At 31.0% G+C, this 9764-nt stretch overlaps 2 protein-coding genes across 2 annotated transcripts; one reads left to right on the forward strand and one right to left on the reverse strand.

Moving 5' to 3' along the window:
• The first annotated feature begins 345 nt into the window (after window positions 1-345).
• Window positions 346-2716, forward strand: LOC114193478 (peroxidase P7-like). The gene is made up of 4 exons (XM_028083302.1): window positions 346-648; window positions 925-1116; window positions 1682-1847; window positions 2033-2716. Exons 1-4 carry the CDS (start codon window positions 358-360, stop codon window positions 2422-2424), a joined length of 1041 nt encoding a protein of 346 aa, XP_027939103.1. The 5' UTR covers window positions 346-357; the 3' UTR covers window positions 2425-2716.
• Window positions 2717-6534: 3818 nt separating this feature from the next.
• LOC114195360 lies at window positions 6535-7349 on the reverse strand. The gene has a single exon (XM_028085794.1). The coding sequence runs from the start codon at window positions 7230-7232 to the stop codon at window positions 6684-6686; it is 549 nt and encodes a 182-aa protein (XP_027941595.1). The 5' UTR covers window positions 7233-7349; the 3' UTR covers window positions 6535-6683.
• Window positions 7350-9764: the final 2415 nt, after the last annotated feature.

Here is a 9764-nt window from a genome sequence, read left to right on the forward strand (position 1 = left end):
GGTGCATTCTGGAATCTTTTCAATTCTGTGGAGTTGTATGAATTGCATGATAATCTATGAAATCGTGGGTTATATGATATGATATAATAGGGGACCCTAAAAAAAAGCTTGCTAACTACTTTGCCAACACTTTGACAAATCAATGCAAGCCGGCACCAGAAGTCATTGGATCAAAAGAAAAACGAAGCAGGTTCACATCGTTGTTATGAATTGATTAATCAAAATACAAGCCAAGTAAACACTCCATGCATTGACAACTTAGCTATAGTTCTGCGCGTTAGGTTAGGTAACGCCAAAGAGACAAAGCACCTTGAGATTTAACCTCGCATTTCCAGTGCCTATAAAAAGATGTGACATATGCACTTGGAAAACACACTCACTCACACACCAAACTATTACTTACTTACTTACTCTTCTAGGGTTTCAGAAATGGCTTCGTCTTCTTCTTCTACCTTTATCATCGGTTTGATCACCCTTTTGATCCTTGTGTTTGGAAGTGCCAATGCAACACTTTACACAAATTTCTACTCTAGTTCTTGCCCAAAACTCCTTGACACTGTGAAATGCGAAGTGGAATCAGCCATATCAAAGGAGACCCGCATGGGTGCTTCTCTCCTACGTTTGTTCTTCCACGATTGCTTTGTCAATGTAATTTCTTAACATCTGTTACTTAAATACTCTTCTTTTTTCTTTATCAGCAAAAAGTTGCATTTTTTAGCATGCAATTCTATTCACTGCTAGTTTGTTGTTCAACTACAAATCACTGTATAGGATAAATTTACTTTTGATTATTACTATACTTTGAAAATCATACCGACAATAATTGTAACTGGTTGACTATGCAAAAAATTTTGAAACTAGCAACGTATATAAATGAACACTGTATATGTTTGCTGAGTATTGAATGAATAATAAATGGTGCAGGGGTGTGATGGGTCGATTCTACTGGATGATACATCAAGCTTCACCGGAGAGAAGAACGCAGGTCCTAACAAGAACTCTGCTCGTGGATTTGAAGTGATCGACAAAATCAAATCAGCTGTGGAAAAAGTGTGCCCCGGTGTTGTTTCCTGTGCCGATATCCTTGCCATTGCTGCCAGAGATTCTGTTCAAATCGTAAGCAATTACTCTAATGCCTGTCATATCATAATTTAATCATATTGGCAATAACGTTTTCAAAAGTAAGTGAAAAAAGATCATCTATATAAAAATGTTTAAAATATCCCTTATTTTATGTAACATATATAAGGTCAAGTGTCCTTGAAAAAGACCTATTCACTAACCTTGACAAACGTGTCTTAATGTTTCATTCATTTGATTTGGAGAAAAGAAACTACTGTCATTTTCATTTTTTGCCTTTTCTTTTTCTTCCACTCTCAACCTAATCTAAACAAAGAAAACTGTCTCAAGAAAATTCATGTTTTCTTTCTCTCCCTCCCATTTCAATCATGTTTAACGTATAGTTTGAGCGATGATTCAATTTTCTGAATGGGCCCATAAAAACTAAATCGGTATTAGATCTACTTAAGATACTCTCATTTTTGTATACTGAAGAATTAAGATAAGGATTATTTTGATGACTATGAAATCTTCTTAAGCTTTCAGCTTGCATCATACTAACACACATCACAAACACATGCCAGTACAAGTGAATTGAATATTCTGTTGAATTTGATCTCAGCTTGGTGGCCCAACTTGGAACGTGAAACTTGGAAGAAGAGACTCCAGAACAGCAAGCCAATCTGCTGCCAACAATGGCATCCCACGACCCACTTCAAACCTCAACCAACTCATCTCCAGATTCAACTCTCTTGGACTTTCCTCCAAGGACTTGGTCGCACTATCTGGTACTAAAATTTCACATACACTTTCTTTCTCACACACTCATTCAAACATCTTAAACATCATTAAACATTAATAAAATGGTGTTTTAGAAACTGTTTGTAACATTTCTCAAACATACGTGTAACCTCAGTACTTTATAACTTGTTACCTCTGCATCAATCACGTACTGAATTCATTCATGTTCTAGGGGGTCATACAATTGGACTAGCAAGGTGCACAACCTTTAGAGCTCGCATCTACAACGAAACCAACATAGATAGCTCCTTTGCCCACATGAGACAATCTACATGCCCTCGAAACTCAGGATCAGGGGACAACAGCTTAGCACCCCTTGATTTTGCCACTCCTACTTTCTTTGACAATCACTACTTCAAGAACCTCATTCAGAAGAAGGGTCTTCTCCATTCCGATCAACAACTCTTTAATGGTGGTTCCACTGACTCCACTGTGCAAACCTACAGCACCAACCCAGCCTCCTTTTTCACTGATTTCTCCGCTGCTATGATCAAGATGGGAGACATCAGTCCCCTCACCGGCTCCACCGGAGAAATAAGGAAGAACTGCAGAAGGGTGAACTGATTGAATTTCTGAAGAGATCTACAACACTACACATAAATATATGGATATACTCATGAACCGTGACTTTTGGATTTTATGATTTGAAAACAATGCAGGTGTAATAAGTTGTTAAGTATGTGCTGCTGTCATTTTTATGTTGTGTGCTACCAAGTCTACCTGCATTGCCTTATTTCGTTAATTTTGCTTCCGAGTGCTGATGTTGAAGTTGAAGGCTTTTGATGTACAAGTTCCTTCGTGACTTTTTCTATTAAACTATTGTTCCATTCGGATTTTGGGTTTTCTTTTGATAAAACACTGTTGTCTTAATTTTTGTTATGCCATGACTTTTTCCCATTTGAGCTAATGATCCATGTTATGATTATTGGGTGACTTGAACTCTAAGTTAACTTTCACAACACAGATATAAGATTTGTTCCGATAATTTAGTACGAGAAACACGCGTTTTAACGTGCGTAAGTCTATAAGGTAGTCATGGTGGTTTCAACACAGATACAACTATAGGGTTGACTGAGCCACCATAAATATTTTATTTTATTTTTAAATGAAATTAATTGTAATAGTCTTAATGAATTTTATTTCAAATTAATCTGTATCTAGCATGGGTGAAAGTACACTAGTACGTTCGTTTAAAAGGGAGTCCTGGTATCTTTCATATTAACTTTTTATTCAATAATTTAATTTGCATTTTAATTAAATATCTTAATTTAATATATTTATTATTAAAAATAGTTGTCAAACGGTCGTTTTTGCAAAAGTTGGATATGAAAATAATAAACGAAAATATAGTGTGAAAGAAAAATGAGCAGAAATGTTTTTTGTTCTGTTCCGTAACGAAGAAAATAAATAAAGGACGTGCAGGAAAATTTATAGCGGTCTTTACTTTAGTTTTCAAGTAAGCATTGATTATTTTGTTCCTACTTTATTCTCAAATTAATTAATCTCTTTTCAATATACAAATTTATTAAGGAAATATAAAATTATTTTAATAAAATCGTTTGAAAATGTAATATATTTTTATTTTTATTAAGATTACTCTTAATCTGTACGACAAAACCTTAACCTACACAAAAGAATATTATTGATTAGTTTAACCGTTTAATCAATTAATTTTGCTAAACAAATTAGTTATCGGAACTTATCGTCTTTCTCCCTATTCCTTCTTGGTGAAAAGGAAGAATGAAGTGGTCGCAAAGAATAAGTTTTGTTTCAGACAGTTATCTAGTGGAAAATAAATGAAAATGTGTTGAAAGGAGTTTATATTGTAGGTGCTTAAGTCCTGGTATATGGTTAAAATATATTTTAAGTGAATTGATTTTAAGATGTCTAATATCATCTTATTTAGAACGATTTTAATTTCTACAATTAAAAAAAAAAAAAATCTTCATTTCCATGCATAAGATAATTTTTATATATTTGTCTGTCCTTTCTTACTAGACTATTTTCTAATTATTTCGTGCACTAATTATTTTTCTCTAAAACATTCTTAATTAGTTGATTGATAAAAATTTTCTCACTTTTGTAAGGATCAGAGAAGATGGGTAATTACGAACTATATAATCATTATTCTCTCTTCAAACATTAATTAATTAAATGAGAAAGAACTAAATAAAGATATATTAATAATTTAAAAATAATAAGGATAGTATTAAAAAAATGAAATGAATTTTTAAATGTCCTTAAATAAATCAATCATATTTTAAGGTACGTGAATTAGCTAAAAGGTTTCGTAAATATATAGAGTAATTTTAATTCTCATTTTTTTTTATACTTAATGAGCTTTGGCTCTCTTTATGCAACTTTGAATATTAGGATGAGAAATGAAATCATCTACTACAAAAATTATTAGGAATAAAGTTATCAATTTTAAAACATACAAATTAGAATTAGTGTTGACTGAAAATAAAATAAAAATTTAAAATTAATTTTTCGTACATGTATTTATGAACGAATGGAGTATTTTTAGATTGCTCATATCTGGGCTTGGGCTTAGGGCATTATGTTTAGATCCAGTTCTTATTTGACCATAAGGGTCTTTTTTCCTACACCACCAAGCATTTCTTCTGCACCTCCAAAAAATCTTTAAATTCCCAAAATACCCTTTGACCATTTAAAGAAACGCACGGACATCACACCCCCAAAAATACTTCCGGATGTCGACTTCCGGAAGTCAAAATATATGACTTCCGGAAATCAAAAATCATCACCGGAAGTCGACTTCCGAAAGTAAAAATCATCACCGGAAGTCGACTTCCGGAAGTCGACTTCCGGAAGTCAAAAATCATCACCGAAAATCGACTTCCGAAAATCAAAAATCATCACCGGAAGTCGACTTCCGGAAGTCAAAAAAAATTACGGAAGTCAACTTCCGTATATAAAAAAATATATATTTTATTTTATTTAATTTTTTAAAATACGTATACAAAATTATAAAATATTTAAATTTAAAAAAAATTACTTTAAAAAATAAAAAAATAATAAATAATAAAATTACTAAATAAAAAATTAAAAAACAAAATTGAAAAATAATTTAAATTCAAATAATAAAACTTTAAATAATTTAAAAATGAAAACAAATATATATATATATATATATATATATATATATATATATATATATATATATATATATATATATATATATATATATAAAACGGAAGTCAGACTTCCGTATATATATACAAACGGAAATCGACTTCCGGTACTAAAAATTATAAAACATATATATTTTATAAAGTTTTATTATTATAATTTAAATCATTTTTGAATTTTATTTTTACTTTTACTTATTTTATTGATATTATTATAAATATTTTATTTATATATTTCATGTATATTATTTTATATTTTATTTAAATTTTTTAATTTTGTTTAAAATTTAAATATTTAATTTTAATCAAATTTTTAAAATTTTTTCAGTTATAATTTTTTATATTTTTAAATTTAAATTTATTTTTATATAATTTATTAAAAATTTAATAAAAAAAAAATTAAAAAAATATAAAAATAAAAAAATATAAATATATATATATATATATATATATATATATATATATATATATATATATATATATATATATATATATAAACGGAAGTCAAAATCCGTTTATATATATATATATATGGGAAGTCGACTTCCGTGTGTGTGTATATATATATATTTAATGTTTATATTTATATTTTTATATTTATATTTATTTAATATTATTTAAAGTTAAAAAATACAAATTTTAAAATGAATTAAAAATGTTAAAAAAAAAAAATTTTTTACCTCACGGAAGTCGAAGAATTTTTCTTTGACTTCCCGGAAGTCAAATATTTTTTAACTTCCGGAAGTCGACTTCCGAAAATATATTTTGACTTCCGGAAGTTGACTTTCGGTGATACATTTTGACTTCCGGAGGTCATTTTTGATTTTCGGTGATATATTTTGACTTCCGAAAGTCGACATAATTTTGGGGGTGTGGTGTTTGCGGATTTTCTTAAATGGTCAAAGGGTTTTTTGGGAATTTAAAAAAAGTTTGGAAGTGTAGAAGAAATTTTGGAGGTGTAGGAAGAAAGACCCTGACCATAAACAGCAACGTCTTTTTTTTTATTTGGGTTCAAATCTTATTTGACCAAAAACAACATCACAACTAAATTCTAAATATTTTATACAAATTAAATACAAATTCATTTAAAGCAAAAAATAATTTTTCTTGCCAAGTTTGTTGTTGTGCTTTATTATTAGTTCTTACTAATCTGACAAAGGTTAGTTGAAAAAAATAATATTTTCTAAAAATTAATAATTTTTTTCCCAAAATTATTCCTATAAACAGATGGAAATATAAATGTTCTATATAAAAAAAAATGTAAAGCAATAAAAAAATATTTGTAAGAATATGGCCAAAAAATACATTTAACCAACTTTGAAAATCTTGAATCAGCAGAAATATAATTTCCGAACATAAAAAAAAAAAATTATTTCATCAAACACTTCCTTCAGAAGAACAAAGTTCTCTGCAACTTTCAAAATTGATTTCGAAAAGACATGAATTTCATTAACGAGTTTAGGCATTTAAGCACACATCTATATTGTTGACAATTTACTATAATTAACTAATAAGAAGAACATTTAATATACAATCTCAACTAAAATAATGAGATAGGAAATTATTATGTCCACACATTTGAAACTCACACCATGATCACCAACGAAACATCTACATTTTCCTAATACACAGCAGAAAACGATGTTGTTCTAACGATGTTACCTTCAGAGACTAGGCTGCTCCGTGGCTGACAACAGCGTTCCTTATGTTCCCGAAAGAATAGCAGCCTCTGAATCTGTTGGAAGCTTTATGTTTGAGAAAAGTGCGAACAGTAGTGGTCGAGCGTGGGAACGAAAGGGTTCCTTGATCTGATGGGTATACCAATGACCATGAAGACGATGAGGAAGAAGAAGAAGAAGAGGATGAGCGAGATGAAGCTGGTGACCCCTGATGCTTTCTGGAAGCTGCTGTCATAAACCTTGGGAAAATGCATGAAAATATGTTGATCTTGGAGTTTCTTCTCTTGTTGCTGGTTTTGGAATTGGAGTAATAGGAAGGAGGAGGTGTGAGAGGAGGTAGAGAAGTCTGAGAAGAAGGGTGTTTTGGTGTACCAGGTTGTGCCTCCCATGTGAAAGGAACTGCAATCGATGTTTCTCCATAATAGAACACCCTTGAAGAAGAATTAGCCTTGGAGGTTTCCTTCGACAATAGCCTTGAGAAGAACCTATCATCCTCCTTTATTCTGAAGGACTTCTCAATTGAGACACCATCATTCACCATTTTGGATTCAACTCTAAGATTTTCTTGGTGCTGTATAACTACTACTACTACTACTTATATTTGCCTTCTAGACCCTTACCCTTTACCACTGCTTTATGGCTCCCAGTAGTACTTTATCATAATACTCCTAATACTTAATAAATATATCATTAAAGAGTGCATGTTCTTGTGAATTACTCAGGAATAGGGTTTCTTGATTGGGAATTAATTTAAGTATGGAGTTAATCAAGGAGGGCCCGGGGTGTGATGAATTTAATGGTAGGTATTTTTTGGAGCGCACCAATTTGGTTGTGCCGAAATTTAATGTCTGATATGGATTGTTGATGATTAAACTGCGTAATTGAATGGGTTATTAGAGGTAGCTGCAGAATTATTTATGGAAGAATCTGGACCATTGACTGAAGAGTGACGAAGCAGTTTAGTGTGTGTGGTAGTTCCTTTATAAATCATTGGTGAGGTGAAACCGTTGAGAGGAAAGGGAATTTGGTCACGCCTGAACACTGTAATAAATGAAAACATGCACATATCCATGAAAATCAGAAAAGAGGAACTGGTAAATTGAGTTTTACATAAAAAAAGAGTTAAACTCAAAAAACACATAAGTGAAAGATACTAAAAGCATGTTTTTGGTTATAGAATGCAATGCTATATATGATTGAAGTAAAGAAATGAATAAAAAGAATTGATGTAATTAAAGGTGCTTGTTTGTACTGTGTTAGGAGGTTGAGATGGGTGAAATTTGCAGCGTGGGCTTCTCCAAGCAAAGTTTTTGTTTTGTACCGAAGCTTGGATATTGGATGGTGAAGAATTGAGAGTCATTAAATAGCAGGAAGAAATTCATGAATATGTTGACCTACTCGGGCATCTTGGATAGAGACACATCGCACAGTACTTAACAGTGTGAAGGGTATTACTATTATTTATTAGCCATGAAATGTCACATATGTGATGAGCTGTGTTATCAGAGAAGTCACTTCATCTTCATACCGTTAACTCCTTTCCTACACGTTTTGCTATCAACAAATTCCATTATTATTATTTCATCAACTCCTACCACCTTCTTTTAAACGGAATCTACTACGATTACACGTAAGAGATTGTTCTTGAAAATGTAATTCCGAGTCTAAATACCATATTAGACGAAGATGAAAAAGGCAAGAAGACTCCTAAATTCGATATCTTAAGATTTTGGATTCGATCCGGTATTAAAATTTTATAAGTTAGACTCAGATTTAATCGGTGTTAATGTCTTTCAGTCACGATGAATTCATAGATTATAGATCGAGATTAATTTCAACCCTGAAAGACCCTTCCAAGGTGGTAAGAATCCCTTTCCACGAGAGAGTTATCAAAACTTTCCCATTACTGCAAAGAGAAACTACCATTATCACTTTAGGTGAATTAATTAACAGCAGCATGCAGGACCATGCACTGGTCCTGTGCTGGAAAAAGATTTTGATGCAGGAATTTCCTATTCTATGGGTCAGATACATTGAATGGCGAAATAATATTAACATATTACACGACAACATGCATTAATTATGCATGTATTAGGATTTAATGCGTTCATCACTAAATCTGAAAGCTTAATTTACTGTCATGTTGCGATCCGGAATATTTACTCTTAATCATGTTTTTTCTTTCTACATACTGCACTTTAAATATCAGAACAGAACTCACTTTTGTTACTGCCATTTTTCTGCTGTGGGGCAGAAGAAAAAAAAACAAATTAATTGTGATGCGAAAAAGTTGCTTTGATTTCAACATTTATCAGGAAGAATGGTCTGAATTAGACATGGCAACACAGAACATGCAGGATTAGGCAGGTCCCTGTAGAAGGCTATAGCACATTAAAGCCATAGCCCCACACTTTCTTAATCTTTTTAACTTTCTGCATAATACATATAATAAAACTATATTGGACTTCACGCTTTCATCACTCACCAAATAATTCAATATATTTTATCATAATACTCTTTTAAGTGAACTGTTAATGTCACAAATCTATAACTGATAGCAACTTGTTTTGCTTGCAATAGTTAAAAATTAATTTACTCTTAATGTGGTGTATTTAAAAATGTTGTTATCATTCGTTAAGGATATAGAAACAACTTGAGATGGTGAAGATGTGATAGTGACAAAAACACTAATAATAACCCTAATTCTAATAAAGAACAAGCTAAAAGATTTAATAAACTTTATTAATTGAAAGATAACATTGAACGTAATAGCATGATTAAGTGGAGTAACTTAAAATCTACCAAAGTTATCCGACAAGATATATATTTTTTAAAAAAGTATATGAATATATATTATGAAAGATAAATTAGTCACTGTAGACTTCATAAATGAACCTGATGAATTAGGTTAGATAAATAATTGTAAAATTTATATTAGATCCATAAAACTATATCAATTGTCTTCTCCATTATTAATTATCAATAATAGAAATGAATGATTGTGGGACGAGGCAAGAATAAGAAATAACTAGTGGTTACGTGTTGCTATTGGATATAAAAATTTGTTTCCTTA

This window comes from Vigna unguiculata, chromosome 8 (assembly GCF_004118075.2).
Source record: "Vigna unguiculata cultivar IT97K-499-35 chromosome 8, ASM411807v1, whole genome shotgun sequence".
In the NCBI taxonomy this organism is placed as follows: domain Eukaryota; kingdom Viridiplantae; phylum Streptophyta; class Magnoliopsida; order Fabales; family Fabaceae; genus Vigna; species Vigna unguiculata.

Coding starts and splice junctions, on each gene's coding strand:
- LOC114195360 (XM_028085794.1), bottom strand. CDS start 7,232: ATGGTGAATGATGGTGTCTCAATTGAGAAGTCCTTCAGAATAAAGGAG.
- LOC114193478 (XM_028083302.1), top strand. CDS start 358: ATGCACTTGGAAAACACACTCACTCACACACCAAACTATTACTTACTT. Junction 649..924: donor TCCACGATTGCTTTGTCAAT/GTAATTTCTTAA, acceptor TAAATGGTGCAG/GGGTGTGATGGGTCGATTCT. Junction 1,117..1,681: donor CCAGAGATTCTGTTCAAATC/GTAAGCAATTAC, acceptor ATTTGATCTCAG/CTTGGTGGCCCAACTTGGAA.